General features: G+C 43.3%; 2 protein-coding genes across 3 annotated transcripts in view; both read right to left on the reverse strand.

Moving 5' to 3' along the window:
• Positions 1 to 15,014, reverse strand: gad2 (glutamate decarboxylase 2). The gene is made up of 16 exons (XM_069159722.1): positions 14,095 to 15,014; positions 13,712 to 13,774; positions 13,375 to 13,518; positions 12,442 to 12,675; positions 11,070 to 11,160; positions 10,063 to 10,175; positions 9,490 to 9,605; positions 8,890 to 8,969; positions 8,262 to 8,316; positions 7,915 to 8,031; positions 6,941 to 7,005; positions 6,746 to 6,824; positions 6,487 to 6,636; positions 6,210 to 6,317; positions 3,843 to 3,932; positions 1 to 1,731 (listed from the first exon to the last, which is right to left on the reverse strand). The coding sequence occupies exons 1-16, from the start codon at positions 14,168 to 14,170 to the stop codon at positions 1,558 to 1,560; spliced, it is 1,755 nt and encodes a 584-aa protein (XP_069015823.1). The 5' UTR covers positions 14,171 to 15,014; the 3' UTR covers positions 1 to 1,557.
• A 1,595-nt stretch (positions 15,015 to 16,609) lies between these two features.
• Positions 16,610 to 20,723, reverse strand: part of myo3a (myosin IIIA) — a 55,616-nt gene continuing 51,502 nt past the window's right edge. For both annotated transcript variants that reach the window (XM_069159723.1, XM_069159724.1), the window contains 2 exons: positions 18,505 to 18,822; positions 16,610 to 17,882 (listed from right to left, as the gene is read on the reverse strand). In XM_069159723.1, the coding sequence (XP_069015824.1) occupies positions 17,768 to 17,882; positions 18,505 to 18,822 (433 nt within the window). In that variant the 3' untranslated portion in view covers positions 16,610 to 17,767. The remainder of the gene's footprint in view (positions 17,883 to 18,504; positions 18,823 to 20,723) is intronic.

Raw genomic sequence — 20,723 nt, forward strand, 5'->3', positions numbered from 1 at the left:
CTTCCGATTAAGCCGTCTTCTGCGTGGGCCGAATGCTTTGGGAAACAATATTTTATTGCATTTATGTACCTCGCAGAGCGGCAGAGTGGATGGCTATCGCAGAAAACATGTTGGCCATTAAACTGGGTTCGATAAATCGGATTATAACGGAAGTGTCGATTGTTAATTCTAGCATGTAGAGTAAACTCAGCGCAGCTAAATGTACAGCCAGCATGGAAATTAGTAGCTAGTTGGCGACAAACAAAATGGATTGAACAGACCTTAATCACTTTAAATATACTAGAAAGAGGGACAAGGAGTAAAAAGTCTTAAAAACAATGACTAGAGTAGCGTCATAAGCTGCACATCAAGCTGTCAAAGGCTGAGGGTGATGCATGATGGTCTGACAGGTTTGTGAATGCTTTGAATTGACTTTGCTGTCGTGTCATTTTGATGGAAATCTTTTCATTACCTTCCTTTTTTTTACATGTTTAAAAATCTATAATGCAGACTGCTGTGGTTGGGATGCGCCTTTTAAACATGTGCTGGTACAACCAGGCGTCACGCCAAAGCGTGCAGTACACCCGTCGGTCCACTAGAGGGCGCCGTGTCATTGCGACGTTTTGCCTTCGCCTGTGTGCGTTAAAAGTAAGGCACCTTAAGTGTAGGCACCAAAAACAATGTGTTTGGGAAAAGATCACGGTATGGCCTAAATGTGACACGATTGAAATTTGGTTGGGTTTAGGCACCAAAAGAACTTAGTTATGGGTTTTGGAAAAGATCGTGGTTTTGGGCGAAAATTTGTAATTTTTAATGAGTAACGTTGCTTTCTCACAACCTCGTACTCGGGCTGAAAGTCTCATGTTTGTTTTATCTTTTATAACTCTCCGTCACGCGACCTTTTTTTAAAAAAAATTTTTTTATGCCAGTCATACTTTTCCCGTTTTGTGACACGGTACCCTCTAGTGGACTGACGGGTGCATTACACACTTTGGCGCGACACCGGACTGGCTGGTTATGACTATACGACACCAGTTAGGAGATTTTTCATCCAACATCACCGCTTGGAGAACTATGTGCAGATGTAAAGGCAGTTGATTAAGCTGAGGTAAGGTGAAGTGCTATTTTTGTTTTTAAACCAGAAGTTTAAAAATGTTAAAAGTTACAGTAGAACACAACCACGTTTCGGCACTTAACAACATACCCGGCAAATGAGAAATGATTAAAAAAAAAAAAAAAAAAAAAATAAAAAAATTCCTCATCGAGTTATTGCACAAGCATTTCCGACCACAAAAGGTACACATAAAGTTACGCCACTTACACTACTCTGGGATCTACTACACTATTGGAAAGGCAGACAGAAGCACTTTTACATAGCTTTGGACCAAGCCAGTCCACGGCAAAGCTACAATACGTAATATATGGATATATCTGTAGATCATTTTTTCTCAAATATACTCTTAAATATGTGACTTTGGAGGAAAGAGAGAAGAAAAGAAAAAAGTTTACCAGTACATTCACGACAAACAATTCATCCGTCAAGAGGGAAAAGTACAGGAGGATTCGGTGAGACGAGTCTTATAGATCTTGGCCGAGTCGCTCGATCTCCTCGATAAGAAAGTCGATGTCCTCGAAGGTAGCAGCAGGATTCGAGATCACCATGCGGAAGAAGTTGACCTTGTCCCCTTGCGGTTGGTAGCTGACCATGGTGGTCCCGTACTCCATCATCCTGGCCTTTATTACTGGAGCCACCTGACAACACGCAGTACATACAGCATGAATTGATGTTGATTCAAGAGGAGAAAAAAAAAAAAACAGGCCCAGAAAAAAAAAAATCCTCTCTAAAATGTAGACGGAGGTTTTTGTTCGGAAATCGGGACGTGGATGAATTATGAGAAAATGGGACCCTGGGAAGTAAAGATCCTCCCTAATCCTCATACATAGGAGAACATCTGGAGACATCTGGAGACATCCAGACTGGAACATACTACGAATATTATAGCTGAATGTGCTTTGAGTTTCTCTCTGTCGTTTTGTGGTTTTCTACTTGAGGATTTTTGCCTCTCATTGTGGTCATTTTGCATCTTTTTGTGACTGTTTTGAATCTCTTTATTGTCCTTTTGATTTGCTCGGTGATGGTTTTGAGTGTCTTTGTCTTGGTTTTGAGTGTCTTTGTGTTGGTTTTGAGTGTACTTGTGTTGGTTTTGCATCACATTGTAGTCATATTGCATTTCTTTGTGGTGATTTTGACTGTCATTGCGTTTATTTAGCATCTTTTTGTTTTTGTTTGGAGTCCGTTTTCCTTTGGAGTCGTTTCGTGGGGGTTTTGAGTCTCCTTGTATTGGTTTTGACTGAATGAAGTATATTAACCGAGGGGATGTGGAACAATGACTAAAAAGAACCAATTCTCCTTCTAGATTGTATGGAAGTGTGCAATCGGATTATCTTTGGGCTTTTTTTTGTTTGTTTGTTTGTTTGTTTGTTTGTTTAGTTTATCAACAGCTATACATTTTGGCTACGTGTCTCCTCAGATTACTCTGATCCTTCTCCTTGTAGTTCAACATCTCCCAGCAGTCTGACAGCGAATTCTGACACCGGGTGGGTCCACATGCACCGAGATCTGCTGCCGCCGCCAAGTTGAGAGGTTATCTCATGTAGTGAAGCGGTGACGGTCTTTTATTTTTGTGCTCAGCGGGGTCTTGATAGCGGAGCGGGTTTTGTGCTGCGATGAGCGGTTTGAAGCTTGAAACTCTCACTCCTCGTTTGGACCAACGTCGGCTTATTAGACGTTTTTATTTTTTACTGAGGGAAAACATTTCAGCCTCTGAAACGTCATTTGAGGTGCTTGTGGGGGGGGGTTTTTGTGAGAAGGAAGCTAGAAATGATCACGACCCAACTTAAGGATATGCACACGAGAGTAAGTGAGTTGAAGCGGCAGTGTGGGGCAGCTTTAGCTTAAAGGTTTAAGTCAACTGTGACTCGTATAACCTCGAATAATGTAGCAAGAATTTGAATAAATCTGGCGGTATTAAGATGAAACACCGGAATAGACTCTCGGCTAACCTTTCAAAGAACCAAAGCCGGTTTCAGATTACAGCCTGTTGGAGCAGTTAGTCGTGTATCGCAGCTTCCAGTGTACCGTATGCGCTACAAGTTCTCATCACATCATCAGTCATTCCTTCTAAATCTCTTGCAGGTGGCGAGCCGGCTGTAAAATAACTGCTGATTTCAGTCAAACCAGTCTCTTGACGGAGGCTCTGGTTTGTTAGAAAAAGTCATTAAAGCGAATGGAAACTTCAGAAAAAAAAAAAAGTTCAGACTTCTTTGTCAAAGTGCTTATCGGGGGCAACGTTACATCATCCCTCAGTCGCAGTCGGTGGAAAAGAGCAAGCGGGCCAAAACAGTCAGTAGTCGGCTTTTCAAACCAAACTTTGGAAAACAAAAGGAAAACATCTGCATCTGAAGGAGAGTGACGAAGGCGGCGGTGATTTATGGGTGATTTTTTTTTTCTTTTCTTTTCTAGAGAGTAATGATCTTTGTATGGCGGGCACGTACGCCGTCTGTTTGTCCTAATTGTCAATTAGTAGTCCCCCCTCCCCCTTGCTGTGGGATCCTCTGCATGGCCTCCGCGTCTCTTTAACCCCTCCTCTGTGACGCCGTCCTATTTTTAAGATTGGCACAGTTTACTATTTTTATCATATGCGCGGCAGAGATTTATTTTTATTTTTTTTTCTAATCCTGAGTTTAAACTGCCCCTAATTAGAAGAAACATGCGATGGCGGCGGTGGATACGAGCGACTTGCGCGGTTCAGTGACAGGCCAGATATATACGGCAGTCGGGCCTCTTATCTGCGCTCGCCCACCTTGTGTAAGTGTTTCTTTCTCTCCTCTTTGTCCTCCATGTAGCGGATCCCGGGGGGGAGGTACCAGAAGCAGACGTTGGTGTGCTGAGGCTGTGGGGAACACACAGGCGACAAGAGATGAGAGGACGAAAACCCGCCACGGTAACACAAAGAAAAGCACACACACACACACACACACACACACACACACACACACACACACACACACACACACACACACACACACACTTGTAGGCCTGGGGAATAATTCAAGTGTTGCTGATGCTACATGGTATGCTTGTGCTATGTTTTGGCAAAGAAAAACAATTAAGACCGAATCAGACTATTAGAATATCTTCAGAGATGTTACTATTTAATCCTGTAAATAATTCCCATTGTTTTAAACATATGCAATCCATGATAAAAAAAAAAAAAAAAAAAAAAAAAAAAAAAAAAAAAAAATGTAACATGCACTGCAGTGGATCAAAGATATATTGAAAAAATATTATTATTAGTATAATGATTTCAAACATACCACCCAGTAAAAACATGCACTATATATGCCTGTAACTATACAGTACACATAGTATAAACAGATATACAGATAGGGCTGGGAATCACTCAAAAAAAACTTTGATACCAGTTACTGAGTAATACTTTTTTTTATATGCCAATTTTATAAAATCCATTTTAAGAAAAAGAAAATTACATTTATGATACAAATCTTTAGTTTCCATGCAGTTTAGAGGGGAAGAGTGTAACCCAATTAACGGATGTCCCTTAAACGCCTCGCTTGGGAGCTATCGCAAGACACCAGGGATGGTTATTTCTAACAAAAATACTATGAAACAATCGCTTTGAATTAATCGACTTCTGTTCTTCTTCTCCTGATGTAATTTAATGGCGGCTGGCAGACAGCTTTTAGGTGCATTACCGCCATCTTCTGACGGGAGTAACGAATTACATCCAGGTGCAGGTAAAAAAAAAAAATAGGGAGAAACGGGGAAGAAAGATCAATTTGTTATATTTTAATGACCATTGTTTTTTGTTTTTTTTGTTCATGACTCATCTCTAGTAAACACTACAGTTTACCGGTGTTCCCTAAATGTCTCAGGGGATATCGGTAGATGTTGGTAGATTACTGCGGTGCCCGCAACTAAGACAGGTGGCGGCCAAAAATGAGTTTGAAAAGAGGGCAATGGGGCGTTTTAGTTACCTACGTTGAAACAAGTGATTTTTGCATACATAAAATGGCATGAGCAGTAAATTTCATTGATAAGTAACTGATGAGATTCACTCCTGCAATAAACGTAGCAAAAATGGAGCATTTTGAAATGTTTGTGCGAATGTATCCAAAGTTGGTACTTAATTACGAGGCCTTTTTTTTTTTTTTTTTTTTTAGAAAGAAAGAAGTTGGTACCAAAAGTAAATCGGTATGTGCCGTGAAATCTGCCCTACTTACAGCCACGTTGCAGGTCTGAAAGTTATCCTCTCCTGAAATCCTTCAGATCCCTGAAAAAGTCTCTAAAAAGTAGCTGGAGCCGAAGGCAAAGCTGATATGGATTGAAGATGGCAGTTCAAGTCACAAGGCAAAAAAAAAAAAAAATCCATTAGGCGTTCCCAGCATCAGACAGGTAGCCCGGCCTCCACCTCCGATACTCCCCACATGTCTGAAAGCTCCTCACGGCTCCATGTTTTTGGCATCTTGAATCCCCGCTCGAGCCGACTGCCTGCCTGCGAGGCATTCATTACCCACAGCTGACCGCCCATGCACACCAGCCTCATTTATACAGCTGGGCCGCTTCGGCTGTAGTATATTCAACATCAGATTGATATAATGGCTCAATGGGAGGCACAGACAAGTGAACACCTGGGCCATTGCCCAAAGGACTTGGCTTTCTCTCATCACCCCTCCGGGGTTATGATGCGCTCAGCCCTTTTTTTGGAGCTCGGCGGGAAAACAATAAGCCCTGAAACATTAAAGAGCCCTCATTATAAATGACTCTAGGTGTCCAAGCGCTCCTTTTTTTTTTTTTTTTTTTTTTTTTTTTCATACAAGAGTTTGAGGCTTAATAACCCCATCATACCCACATATGCTTGTGTTGTAGTTCAGCTCAGTGGAGGATGTTTCAGACACCGTGCCATTCATATGCATATGCGCAATTACGGGCCGTTATGCTATTCATTAAACATAATGGCGGCGCATTATAGCGGCTGCTTGGGGTTCAAAAATGGCTTTCATTCAACACAAAGCCGGAGGCCTCCGAGAGCCAATCGAGTCGGCCACAATGACACCGAACACACGGAGGTGAAAAAAAAACAAAAAAACGGAGCGGCGCGGCTTCATGTCGACCCCTTCGAGAGCGAAAACATAAAATGTGGACCTACTTTCCCGTCGAAGACCATCTCGTATCCTTCTCGGTCTTTGATCTTGTTGTAGAGGTACTCCGACAGCTCCAAGCACTTGTCAATCTGAGCCTCGAACCCGATGGTTCCCTGTCGGGGAAAAGATTTTTTCACACGTGAAATGTGACACAATCTAACACGGAGGCTCAAGTCCTCCGTAACTATTTACCACCAACGACATCCCCACGAACACGACCGCCTCCAAATAATCCGTCGGTTCTTCACGCGTGCTGTGTGCCGAACGGAAGAAGAATCCTACCTTCGCCCTCCACATGAGCCACAGCTTGAAGATGTCCACGTGGCGTCCGCACTGCAGCGCCTTGTCCCCGGTGTCGTACGAGAGGTCGTAGTGTTTGTCCTGCTGGAACAGGTAGCAGGCGTGCATCTGGTTGCAGTTCTGCATCAGACCCTGTGAAGTCACATCCGGATTGTTTACAGCCCCACCTTTTAAAAACAACAACAACAACAAACAAACAAACAAACAAACAAACAAACAAACCAAAACCCAGAGGCCCTACCTCCTCTCGGACCAGCAGGGCGGAGCACTGCAGAGGCACCGACATCATCTTGTGCGGGTTCCACGTCACTGAATTGGCTCTGCAGTCAAATGAAAAACAACCGTCGTTCATCATCAAACGCACGCGTTCCCCCGTTTGTGCCCCCCCCCCCCCAAAAACAAACAAACAAACAAACAAACAAAAAACCTGACTTGCCTATCGACTCCGTCCAGCTTCCACCTGTGTCTCCTGGACATGAGCAGACTTCCTCCCCACGCTCCCTGTCAGCACACGCACACACACACACACACACACACACACACACACACACACACACACACACACACACACACACACATATGTTTATCACACATGTAATCACACTGCCAATGCACCTTACAGCTCTCAGCGATGGATCACAGGACCTGTTTTCCAAAACAAAAGTTGAAATTGCGACCTTTTCTTAAAGGAGCATTTCACCGATTTCTACACGTCACGTTTATATGTCTTCTGTGGCCCTTTTGTAAGGTCTGAAAAACAGACTTTAAGTTTCTATTAGGCAGAGCCAAACTGATACTGGATTCCGAGGCCAAAACCCTGATCAATATTTGAGATTTAAAAATATCAGCTTACAGTATTTTCATCTCTGGATTCACCGGCTTCAGAAGCCGAAGCATCCAGACACACGTACGTCATCTATCACACGGACCGACAAAAGCAGCAGGCGCCACAATACTCTACCGGAGGGATATGTTGTTGTTGTTGTTGTTGTTTTTTCCACCCCTATGTCAGCTGGCTGAGGAATGATGGACAAGACCATTTATGTGTCTTAATAGAGGTGTCCCCCTGTCGGGACTAAATCACCTTCATTATTAGATAGAGCTCCTTCGATGAGAGAGAGCGAGAGAGGGCCCACTAATGCCAAAGTCGGGAGGAGATGATTTACAGCCTCTCTTCCACTTTTTCTAATCTCCGGTGTTAGATAGGAAATGGCCGGCTCTCTATCTGGGTCAACCGCCAGCAGTTAGAGGAGAGACAGACTTAATAGATGTGTCAAACTCTATCGGTGAGCTCCGTGTAATTCCTTTTCGCAAAAAAAATAAAAAAATAAAAAAAATAAAATCGCGTGAGCCGAGAATAATGTTGTTTTTTTCTTCCGTATTTATATATTTCCTGCTTGTGTCACTCACGTCCACGTGCATCCAGATGTTGTACTTTTTGCAGATGTCGGAGATGGCGATGAGCGGGTCGAAGGCTCCGTACACCGTCGTTCCGGCCGTGGCGCTGACGAAGAACGGTACGAAGCCCTGCACGGGAAACCGCAACAAAACAAAGCACGGCTCGTAAAACAACTCTGATGTTGTTACACTATGTTCCCCTCCTCCTCCTCCTCCCCCTCTTCGTCCCCCCCCCCCTCCTCCTTCTCCCCCTTCGTCATCTGTGCCGTTTTAGTCCAATGAATCCCCATAAAAATCAGCGCCGTATGAAGTCATATCTTGTCTGTTTATAGCGGGGTTATAAATGTGTATCACGTTACCTTCTGTTTCGCCTCCAGTATTCTCCTCTCAAGGTCAGCTGGGATCATTTTACCGCTGCGGTGGAGAAGAAAAAAAAAAAAGCAAAGCTTCAGTTGCCTCCCGGCTTGTTTGTGGATTCGTCGGTGGGAAAAGAAGATCAAAGAAATACCAACAGCAGCAACATAGAAGCAGGACATGTGAGTAGAAATCCTGCATCGGCGTTAAAGTACAGAAGTATTATTGGGAAAAAAATTGGAAGTACTACAAGTATAGCGAGGAAATGGCCCCTATGGCTGGCATATTATTATGTATGATACTCACTACTGCTTTATGTAACAGCTAACTTAGTCCAGTGGTTCCCAACCTGGGGGTCAAGCACCTTTCAAAAGGTCGCAATATAAATCTGAAGGGGTCCTGAGATGATTGATGGAGGAGGGAAGATGAAAAAAATAAAATAATACTTTCTTCAAACTTTTTTCTTTCATTTTGTCCCCCCACCCCTCACCCTCCCAAAAAAAACAACCTCCTTGGAACTTAAAAAAGTTATTTAAATGAAACAATCCTACATGTTTAGATGGTAATTGGCTCCACAATGTACAGCAACGTCCCAATGATACGGTGACGTATCAGTCGGGAGTCCGACTTTACCTTTCATCTGCTTTGATGCAGATCACACTCTCAGTCCCGATGCCGAGAGCCGCTGCTCCTTTTTTGATTGAAAAATGGCTCTGAGAGATGAGAAGAGGGGAGAAAAAAAAAAAAGAAGTTTTTTTTAAACGAGTGATCAGATCAGAGGAGGAGAAAAAAAAAAAAACCTGTAAATCTGTAACGATAATAAACAGCTCGTGTGTCACTTGGTGGCTTTTTGGTGCTCGCGCCATCTTCTAAGGTGTCCTTCTGGAGGTGAGGGAGGGTGTCGCGTAACGTGACGGACACGCCGGTCGCCGCGTGTCCTTCAGCGTCCGACGCTCATAAATGTCGGCTTTAATAATCGGCGCTGCACTTAAAAGCTTGAGGTTGAGACCGTTTTTGTCGTCGTTGGGAGTTCAAATGAAAATCTTCTGACATTTAATTTGAGGGGGAAAAAAAGGAGAAAAAAAAAAAGTCCCAATTCTGATTCTGGTGTTTGTTACTTGATCCACGCACACACACACACACACACACACACACACACACACACACACACACACACACACACACACACACACGCACACACACGAGGACATGCGTTTACACACGGATGCCTACGTGTTCAGACGTGAAGGCCACCAGTCTGGGAACAGATGACATTCCTTTCTCTTTCACCTCGGGGAACATCTTGAAGCGGGCCAGCAGCATGGCGTACATGTTGGAAATAGCACCACCTAGAGGACAGAGAGCACTTCAGTGAGTCGGGGTCTCTTTGGGTGGGACCGGGGTGGGACGGGGTGGGGGGGGGGGGGGGGGGTGTTGATGCAGGGTTTCACAAGATGTGTTCCAAAACGAGGCGACGACAACAAAATGCTTTTGTTTGCAACGTCCCAAATCCCAGCTCGCCGTCGCGGCCAATCACGCGCTCTGTCGTCAAACTCTCCGTCGCGCGTCGAACCAAAGAAGTGCAGAGGGAGACTTTAAAAGATTTGGGGTGCTGAGGCTTCACGCCAGAAAACAAGAAAAAAATATTTTCTGCTAATTGGCTTTCAAACGAGTTCCATTTATATCATCAAAATGCAAATTAGCGCACACACACACACACACAAAGAGAGGCAGTTCCATTTCCAGTGAAACAGAGGGGGTGCTGGGATTCGCGGTGCCTCGCGCACATACGTAAAACGTACATACCAGGAGAAAAAATGCCATCTCCTCGCCCGTCCGCCCAGCCGATGATCTCCCTCATCTTCTTCAGGCTGACGTATTCCAGCAGCACAAAGACAGGCGCCACCTCGTAGGTGAACCTGCGTTACACAAACGTGTGGGGCCGTCGTGACTCATCACCAACAAATAGAACAAGTAGTGAAATGGACATTTTCGAGGACACGTCCTCTGTACAGGAGGTCCATTAAAAAAAATAAAAATAAAAAAAAAAAAAACTCAAATTCTAGAAGAATAAAACACTAAATGTTCTGATGCAGAATTATTGTTGATTGTGAACAGATTTTACAGGCAAAAATTGCACTGTTTGTTTTTTGGCTTTGAAATAAATGCACCACCTCTACGTCGGAAGGCCACGTTTCATCGACACTGATTTGCTCTCACATTTTTGATCCTCCCTGCTGCATTAAAAAAAAAAGTACATTTCCACCTGAGCCTCCCCAGTATATACTGTTTTTTAATTTTTTTTATTATTATTATTATTATTATTATTATTATTATTATTATTATTATTTGGTAGAAAAGCTGCAATAATAATAAAATTAAAAAAAAAAAAAACAATGTCAAAAGAAGGCTTATTTTGCCCCATTGTTGCCAAAACTGAGGAGTTTATCGCCCCCAAAAACACACAATCTGAAATTAGCCTCAGATTAGTCGTGAATTTAATTTCAGAGCTAATTTTCTCTCCCTTGAATCCCCCCCGTGGGGATCAGAGGTGAGGGGGGGAGGGATAAAAGGCCGAGGTGGGAGGGGTGGGGTGGGTGGGTGGGGGGCGGTCTGTCTTTCATTTCACCCTTTTTCATTTGCCATGATTGAGTGGAGAAGAAGAAGAAAAAAAAAAAAAAAAGGGCGCTATCAGCCTGTGTGCAGACGCAGAGAGCAGAGTGCAGGCGGGGCGGACCGGAAATGGAACTGGCCGTCATTATCATCATTATCAGCATTTAGGATCGCGGTGAAGCGGGGCCGCATATACTTACATGTTGGTGTTGGCGGTGGACGTGAGCCAGTCGGCTGCCAGCCCCACCATGTCTAATCCTGTGGAGAGCTGATTGAAGTACCTGGGGTGGGCTGAATAAGGGGGAAGGAAGATAGAGGAGGGGGGGGGGGGTTGTGAGATGGCTGCAGTCTGAACGGTTTTTTTTTTATCAGGAATGCTTTTTTTTTTTTCTTTTTTTTTTTTTTTAATACACTTCATTCTTGGGTTTCTTGGTCGAGTTTGTGCAAAAACAGACAGAAAGCGAGGCTTTAAAATGCAGCTTGAGAAAATGCAGCTTTGAGCAAAAATCATGAGGTGACAAGTGGGGATTTACTAAAAGGGTAAACACCCCCCCCCCCCCAAAAAAAAAAAAAATACACCACCCTTGTTTTTCACTAAGGAGCTAAATTATGGGGGAATTAAAGCAACACCCCCCCCCCCCCCCCCAAAAAAAAAATGTCCTGCATTTAATGGTGTGCACCACACTGTAATGTCAGCAGACATTTTGTTAAAACTCCTCCACTAAATAACAGCATGTCTTCATATCAGAGGTATTATAGCGTGTAATAAAGTCTTTATTAAATATTTAAGTGTCATCCAAAATAATAATAAATAATCCGACATATATATATATATAAAATACGTATATATATATATATATTTGTCTGTCTCGTGCTCTTGCCGTAAATTCCCTCGTGCGCGTGTCACTCAGCACAGAATAATGGAGTTGGCCTATGAAGCCTGGTTATTAGCCCATTATCTGCTGCCTGCTGAACCAGATTTACTGCGTCACTGCGTTTATCGGTCTGGTGGCCACGAGGAGAAAAAAAAGGAGGACAACTTCCATGCTGATGTTTCATAGGCACCATTTCTTATTGGCATTATTATTATTATTATGATTATTCATATTTTCATTATTTTTTAAACAGAATATCTTTATCCACTCTGCGTTTCTTTGAGGTCGTTCCCCAATTAAAATGTCAACAGTCAAAAATATTATATTTTTTTTCAATTTAGTTTCGCTGTAACGTAAGTTTATGTTCGTAATCATGTGCACGGTTTTGTGCGGTTTTCTGTGAGTCTCAATGTGGCTCTGAGTCGTTTATTTATCTTAATCTTTGATATTATTTGTGAAATATTTGTTTTGAATTAACATTTAAAGACTACAGCTAAAACTCATTTTCCAAAGACACGCAGCAGGCCGGAAATCAGGCCTAGATCTAAAAAAACAACAACAACAACAACAAAAACACAGCTCTAAGCTGGAAAAACATTTCCAAACATGCCGAACAACAACAACAAAAAATGCTTTAAAAAGTTAGACATTTTTTTTATGTTTAGCATGAATTTAAGAACTTGCACGCCAGGCCTACCTGTTTTGATGGCGTATTTGAGAGTGGCGCGACAGCTGATCAAGATATCATCCAGAGTCGCCGGCTCCTCCTGCAGCTCCCAGTTGTTCATCTGCAGCAGCTCGTTTGGATAATGAAAATCAATCACTTTCGTTTCCCGGTCGAAAGACTCCACTATGTAGGCCAGTAAAATATCCACAACTTCCTGCAGGAAGGTCATCGTTTTGGTGTCTCCGTCCATTGCAGGTAACAGGTCTGAAAAAAAAAACCACGCAAAAAACAAAACAAAACAAACAAAAAAAACCTCAGCAGTGGAGACATTTTGTGATTTCTATGTCTGTCTGGCCTTGGAGAATGCAAAGCTGTTCTCGTAGACGCACGTTTTCAAGATCCCGAATTGCTGTGTAATGTTCCCACAAACGAAAAGATTGCATTTCTTGTTATTTAAAAAAAAAAATTTTTTTTTAAAGGCCCTAAAATGTTTGATTTTGATTGATAGCTGCTTCGCTCGACATCTGAAATCAGGAGATTGTGCTGAAGGTGACCTCTCCGGAGCAGCACCCCCTCTGCACAAGCGTCCAACATAACTCGTCGGTTAATCTTAAAACATTTAAAGGACATATTTTGCCTGTTTTACAAACATGCTATGTATTTAATTCCGTCTAAACAGGCGAATATCCTGTTATTTTATGTCGAAAACAAAGAACATAGCAGACATACCTGCCATTTAAATGATAATTATTGGGAAGTTTGCCTCGTGAGGTGCACTAAATCCACATATTGTCAGATAATATCTGTTTATTTAAGGAAATAAAGCTTAAAAACGAATTCGAAGTAAAAAAAAAAAAAATTAAAATGTTTACACTGAATAAATGGAAACTATAAGGCCAAGTTGTGACCCAGGAATCACAGAGAGTATAACATTTTTTTTTTTTTTGCAGCAGGCTCCTGTACCTGTTGAATAGAGGTCGGAGAAGACCACAGCAGTTTTGGCGCAGTTGCAGGATTTGTTGCAGCCGCAGGTTCCAGCAGGCGTCTGCGGCGGCTGCTTTTCGGCGGACTCGGCCGATTTCTCCACTTCCCCGGCATTGAGCAGCGCTTTGGGAAGCCACAAAACAGCATGGAGATTTATTTTTTTGTTGTTGTTATCAGCCTGCACTCAGCCGACAAAGCCAAGGCCGTGAATAATGACAGAAATCAAACAGGCACGGTGCCCAAATATCCTCCACCTCCACCTCCGCCTCTCCCTCCCCTCCCTATCAACGCTCCCTCCGCTGGGAACCCATCATACCATATAATTTCGATCCAATTCCTCCGGATAATTTCTGGGCCGCCGCTTGGCACCAAGCCCTGGCTGCAAGACAGAAGGAGATAAATCAAAATCGGGTCAGTCCAACTTAAGGTAGAAGTCGAAACACACACACACACACAAAAAAGCACCATGCAACTTGGAATAAAACAAAGCATTTAGACACCAAAAAAAACAAAAACCCGTCTCTTGTGGAGTCAAAGAGGACAGAAAAAGGGGGGGGGGGGAAGGCACCAGCAGGCCTGTCTGGTCGGAATGCAGGGCACTGGATGGAGACAATGTACTGGAAAGAATGCTGCGCCTGTTCCATCAGAGGTGGTTTGAAGGCAACAACAACAACAACAACAACAAAAAAAGCCACTCACGCGTACTGGGGCTCTGACTCCCGGCATCGGCCGCCGCATTATCTCCGCCAAGAGACCAGAAACCGTGTGATGCCATTGTTGCCGGTAGTTAGGAGCTGCAGGAGACACGGAGACCGGCAGAGCCCATCCACACGCGACGACCGGGAGCTGTTCAAAGCTGATGTGGTGCTGAATGTCACCAGACCTCTCCGACTGCTGGAAATCCAGCCGTGCATCCGACGGACGCTCTCTGCTGCGGGAGAACCCCTAAAAAAAAAAAAATAATAAACCGACCACCGCGTCGGGAGAAGAAACACAAAAGGCGTCCTCGGTGCTCCTGTCGCAGGCGTCCACAGGTGCACGAAGCATGAAGCAGCGTCTCCTCAAGAGAAATCCGCAAACACTGGACTTCACCTGCGCAGCGCAGAGCGCACCCACTCTCCTTTGCTTAATGGAAAAAAAAAAAAAAAACCACGATAGTAGGAGGTAGTTTGAGGAAGTTCGGGATGCGGTGGATTTTTTTTTTTTTTCTTTAAAAAGCCGCTACATGTCAAATGAAAAACAAAACGCACAAAAAAAAGAAGAAGAGAAAACCAGGAGGTGATGAAAGGTGGCGTAAAAATAGCAACTGCAACGCTACAGCTGCTGGTAAATATGCAGCACACGAGCCATGCCTAATTGCACCCAACCTAAATTTAACGTCACCAAAGAAATCCCATCGTGATTCACTTCAGGTCATGACGAACTGCGCTGCGTCGTGCGTCGTGACTCCAAACATCCCCAACATTTTGTCCCCTGCACGCGTGCTGAACTTGCCCTCCATGCAGACAGCGAATGCCAACTAATTCATCTGCCCGGCAATCGCAGTCCCTATTTCTTGGTTACCGGCTGCTGTAATTTGCCCGCCTCCGGTGGAGGAAGCAGCGGGGCGGCGCGGGGGACTTGGTTCAAATACGCTAAGTGCGCATGGGTCCCTCCTCTCTGCTCTCGGTGTTGGGGCGCGTTACTCCGGAGGCATTTATTACACGGGACTTGTTTTGCGTATAGCTACTGTATAAATAGCTCTTTGCAATGTTTTGCACTGAAATAAAGTCCAGCATTTCCTCAGTAAATCTGTTTGAATTGAAAAAAAAAAGAGGTTCCTCCATATAACTCTTTAAAACAAAACAAAAAAAATCTACAATATTTAAACTTTGGATTTCAAATTTTAGCAAGTATTTCAATTTTTGTAATGTGATTTAAAAAAAAATATTTTCTGTTTTTGGTTGAATCATCATTTTTCTGTCTTTTTCTATTTTATCCAACCATGCAGGCATTATCTGCTAATATGTCATACTATCACATGGTCCAGAATGACCAAAAAACACAAGGCTATAGTATTTGGTCCAAAATATCATATAAAAGTCATACTATAGTATGTTGTCCAAATTTATTAATATTTTGGATGACATACTATGGTATTATTTTTTTGGGTTACTTTTTAGACAATATGTCATGACTCCTGTCTGTCACAGTGTTTTTTCCCCCCTTGTTAGACTGGAGTCCCCTCACTGACTGCACAACCTGCACTCTGCCAGCAGGGAAACAAATCGCGTTCTCCCCGGATGCCAAGAACTCAATCAATTCATTATATTGAATAAAATAAGTTTTTATTCATTGTTCCCGCTTTTTCATGTTTTGAACGAAAAAAAAAAACTGTGGTGTGCTAGCACAGGCACAGTGGTACAGTGCTTATTGCTGCTGCCTCAGTGAGAAGGTTATGTGTTCAATTCCAGCTATAAAAACCTTGAGAATATAGTATGTCGTCTAAAATATGACAAAATAGTCATAGTCTGTCGTCCAAAACGTCATATAATAGTAGGACTTTTTATTCGTCCAAAAAAAATAACAAAAAAGTCATACTATAGTATGAAGTTGTTGTTTTTTCCCGAAAAATTAAAAAACCTTAAGACTTTAGTATGTCGTCTACTGACTTTTTTGTTATTTTTTTGGACGAATAAAAAGTCCTACTATAGCATGACGTTTTGGATGACATACTATGGTAAAGTATGAGTCTTTTACTAGAGTAGGTCTTCCAAAATGTCACAAAAATGCCTAAGGTCTAATGTTGCAGGAATCCTTTTCCATAGCAGTTTGACCCTTAAAATTACACTTTTTCTGTCAGAAACATAGCAAGCACATTTAATAGTGGACTTTAGGTGGTCAGCTAACTTAGCTGAAGTCTATAAAGTGTACATTGCACAGCGGTAACAGTCAGGTGAGATGTCTGTTTTTATTTCCTCTTCTACTAACCTGTTACCTGTTCAGGTTTCTGGTACTTTCTGTCTGTAAAAAGACTCCTATTTCTAGCTTCTGTGCTGCTTTTCTCTTGCTTGTTGGGTGACGTGACCCTTCTCCTTCAGTTGACTCACCAACACCCCGACATGGGCGCAACCAAGTGTATAATTGGGACCGGGGAGTCACACAGTTAGGTTTTCCTCCACCGTGGGAAATAAATTGAAAATAAAAAGCAAATAACAAGAGACAGAAGCGTTGACAGTGTTCATAAAAGAAGAATATATTTAACACATTTTCTTCTCTATATCGGGGGACATATTGTTATTTTCACAGTATTGGGGGGGGGACACACACGACTCCTCATAAAGCCTGTGGTTCTGCCCACGCCTGTATATGTTTTTTTTATATGCCAGCGTGTGCAGTCAGCGTGTAGCTGGGGATTCACTCACAACCCCTGTCGGGGTTTTCCTCCTTTAAAATGTCATATAAAGATCAGAGGTTGAATCTGAAAGAAATGATGAAGTCGAAATGGGACAGAAGAATTCTCACGAGCTGGTTTGATATTAACACAACACAGCTAGTTCTGCTTACTTCACTTGACATTTAGGATTTTTTTTCTTACAAACTACCAACAATAATTAAGTGATTTCAATTGAAATAAGTAACATTATTGTGTACGAAGCAGTAGTGATCGGGGGAATTTGAGGAATGAGTGATGTCCTTTTAAAACTGAGGTACAAATGCATTAAAATCTTCCGTGAATATGCATCCATGTTCCGCAAAAATGACCGGCGAGCAGCGAAATGTGAGAGCAGTTAAATGAGAGAAACGTTACATGTAGAGGGATTTAATGTGTTTTCTCTTTAAATGAACAAACCGGACTTTACAGCAGAGGACAGAATGTACATTTCTTGCAACATGACAACAACCGAAGCTGCTTTTCCAAACACATACTCTTCAAAATAAAATGAAATGAAAAGTATTTCGAGTTTAAAAGCAGGACCTGCAAGTATTTGAATGGAGATCAAGAAAATACAGTATATAAATGACTAAAACCTTAATAAACCTTCATTTACAGCGACTTTAAAAGGTATATCATTTTATTATTTACATTTACCTTCACGCTCTATGCTGTATTCAACACAATTAGCTCGGGAGTTCCCTAAAATCGATGCAATCTGTTGAGCAAAGTCCACAAATAGAAGGAAATATGAAGTAGGTTGTCATTTCCTTAATAAACTGTCTCCAAAAAGTGTTTTGAAGCTGCAAAAAAAAAAATTAAAAAAAAAAAAATCCCAAACTACGTGTTTTGTTATCGTCTACCACGATGTGAGGATACATTCACCACAATGGGAATATCGGGCGTCAGATTTTGACAGATCATGAGCCTAATGGCCGTAAAAGTTCCTCCCCGTGTTCAGTAGTGTTTCATCAACCTCCGTCTCTGTGAGGTCTTCCTCAGCAGATGTCTGAAGTCGTACGGGTTGTCGTCGGTCCGACTCTCCGTGGAGGACATTCTGGGAACGGAATGCCTGTCGACACAACACAGGAGACAACCGTGAATTTCAGCGCAAAGATACCAATCGAAAGTAGAAACAGAAAGATTCACATTCGGGAGAAGGGTTTCATATTGTTTATCATCCTCAGCCCATTTATCATGTGCTGCGTCAGGCGACGGCCAAACACAAGGGGGAAAATAGAGGCAATTCATAAATGGGGTTTGTCGCTATCTGTCCTTTGAGCAAATGATATATGAAAAGCAAGTGAGGCATCTTTGAAAGAAAAAAAAAATACAAACAGTTGCTGACCAACTCAGCCGATTGTAGGATGTGACCGAAGCGAGCGGCAACGAACTGCGACGTCGTCCGCTGGTTTGTGGGCGGCTGTTTGGAAACCTCGAGTTCTGCATTTTGGCCGTCGCCATCTTGTTTTTTTTGGAGCCAGAAGAGTCCTGTCCTATCCCGGACTGACAGGGTGTATTACGTGCTTTGGCGAAGCACTGGACACATGATGAGAGTCGGAGGGGACATGTGGTCCCAAAAAGCTACTGAGGGGGACCTCTGAGTTGAAATAGCATTGATACGGATTAAAATAACTGCTGAAAGGAATCCCGGCCTGTATAAGCAGATTTCGTCGAGGACCTCGATAACGTACCTGTTGTCTTTGGCAGGTGTGGGAAGGTCCGGTTCGGTGGCGGCTCTCTCTCTGGTCTGTCGACTGGCGGCTGCCTGTCTGTCCCCACACTGCCTCCTGTCCATAGACCGTCGCCTGTCCATGGACCGTCGCCTGTCCACGGACCGTCGCCTGTCCGAGGACCGTCGCCTGTCCGTGGACTGTCGCCTGTCCGTGGACTGTCTCCTCTCGGGCATGCTGCTGCCGGGGGATGTGCTCCTCATGGACATGGAGGGCTCAGACGTGCTGGTGGACAGCGTCCGGTAGTACTGGTCGTCCACATCCAGCAGCTTTCCTGGACTGGAGCACAAACAATGTGTAAATGTACCTGAAACTTGTATTAATTTGTATAATTCAAGTGATTATAACAATGAAAACCAGCTCAAAAATGATAAACAATGACAGTGAGTATTATATTTTATATAAAACATATTTAATTGAAAATATTTGTTTTAGCCAACGAGCAACTTTCAGATCTAAATATGTCAACTTCATGTTTCCCCTTCCCTCAGTTCAGTTTTTCTTTAACTTCTCATCTGATACCGTGAAGTGATTTTTAAATTGACAATGATTTGAAAGTATAAACGCACGATTCAGTACATTTTCCACCAGTAATCGTGGCGTCGTCAGCTGATTTAACTTCTTCAAACAGATCGGCGATATGTTTCTGTGAGAAAAGATCATTTTCAAGCCCTCAGTCGGTGAGGCCCGACCTCCGGGGAGGGGGGGGGGGGGACACATTACGATGCTGAACCTCCCCTCTGACCTCCATGTTAATAGAAGTGTGAAAAAGACTATTTCCATGCGGGGATCAATAAGTCTCGCACACTATTGACATATGGTGATGAGCTCCAGTGGAAATCAGCCGTGTGTCTAAAAATACCGCCCAGCACGCTGATCTCATTCCAACTCTGATGAGCTCGGGGCCCTGACCTGACCTTACAACTGTAGTTTTTTTTTTTTTTTTAGATGCGGGGTTGAGGACCCAATCATCCCACTGATGAATCGTGATAAATGTGCTGTTAAGAGGCTGAAATGATCATTTCTCCTTGATTGTAATTACCTCGCTGTTGTTCTGGACTGCTGGCTGAATTATGTTGATTGACGCAGCAGTGACAAAGGAAAAACCTCAATGACATTGGCGAGATCGCACAAGATTTTAAACCATCGGTTCATCAGCTTGTAGGTTAAAGTGGGGGAAAAAAAAAATTGGCATCCTTTAAGTTACACTTCACTTTTTCAGGTGTCACTTGATGGCAGCTGAAGAGGTCGTATTCACTCCACCCGTCTATCACTTCCAGTAAAATTGTCCAATAGTGGTATGAGGTGTAAAATAGTACTCCGCCGTTATCATAGTAGCACATCTGTATGGAATTGTTGTGGTTTTGGGACACAAAAGTTTTCTCCTCTTTCTTAAATTTTCTGTACGCCCTTTAGTTCTTATTTATTTAGTCGTGGTTCGGCCTCTGGGGAACCAGCTCGGCCCCGATAGCTGGCACAGATGCCAAATTGTTTCCTGCTCGTCCAAAACCAGCCAGGACTTCTGTTTGTTTCTAAAAAAACCTCCCGCAGCTGCGATCGGAAACATAAAAATGACATCGCCCCCTGCGGAACTTTCCGCACAACAACACTTTCACTGCAGGTGCTTTAAATGTTTAAAAGGTTTTGCAACTGGCTGAATCACAATCACGTTACACTGTTCAGAGACGTAATACCAAGCAGCCGACGGCGGCGCTAAAATGAAAACATCCGTAGCGCACGTTCTCCGTTTCCCTTCCTCCGATTTCTCTTTCTGTGCGTCTCCACTCGCGTTTGCCATCAACCACCTCCGTTCGCTCTCCAGCTTTCACTCCTTGCCACCCACGTTTTGCCATCTCCCGTCCTCCTCTGCTGTCAGCCTCAGCCGGAGATGCCATCGTTCCTGCTGACCTTCTCATCCTTAATGATGCATGTAAACTGCTCCTGTCCATCGCCCGGCTTTATTTATCTGCTAACAAATTACTACCCTTGATGTTTCGGGCGCCGTGCTGAAACTGTGCGCGCGTGTGCACGTCAAAGAGCGGCTCGGTGTGTCTCCTCAGACTGCTGTGATAAAGTACCCCCGGCCCCGGCTTGTTCAGCCAGCCCCATCGGCCCATCTTCACCCACCCCCCCACCCCCCCACGCTCACCTTGTGGCCTGTACGACACATACATACGGAA

This window comes from Embiotoca jacksoni, unplaced genomic scaffold, assembly GCF_022577435.1.
Source record: "Embiotoca jacksoni isolate LCO1_2020_lvr unplaced genomic scaffold, fEmbJac1.0.p SCAF_25, whole genome shotgun sequence".
NCBI lineage: Eukaryota > Metazoa > Chordata > Actinopteri > Embiotocidae > Embiotoca > Embiotoca jacksoni.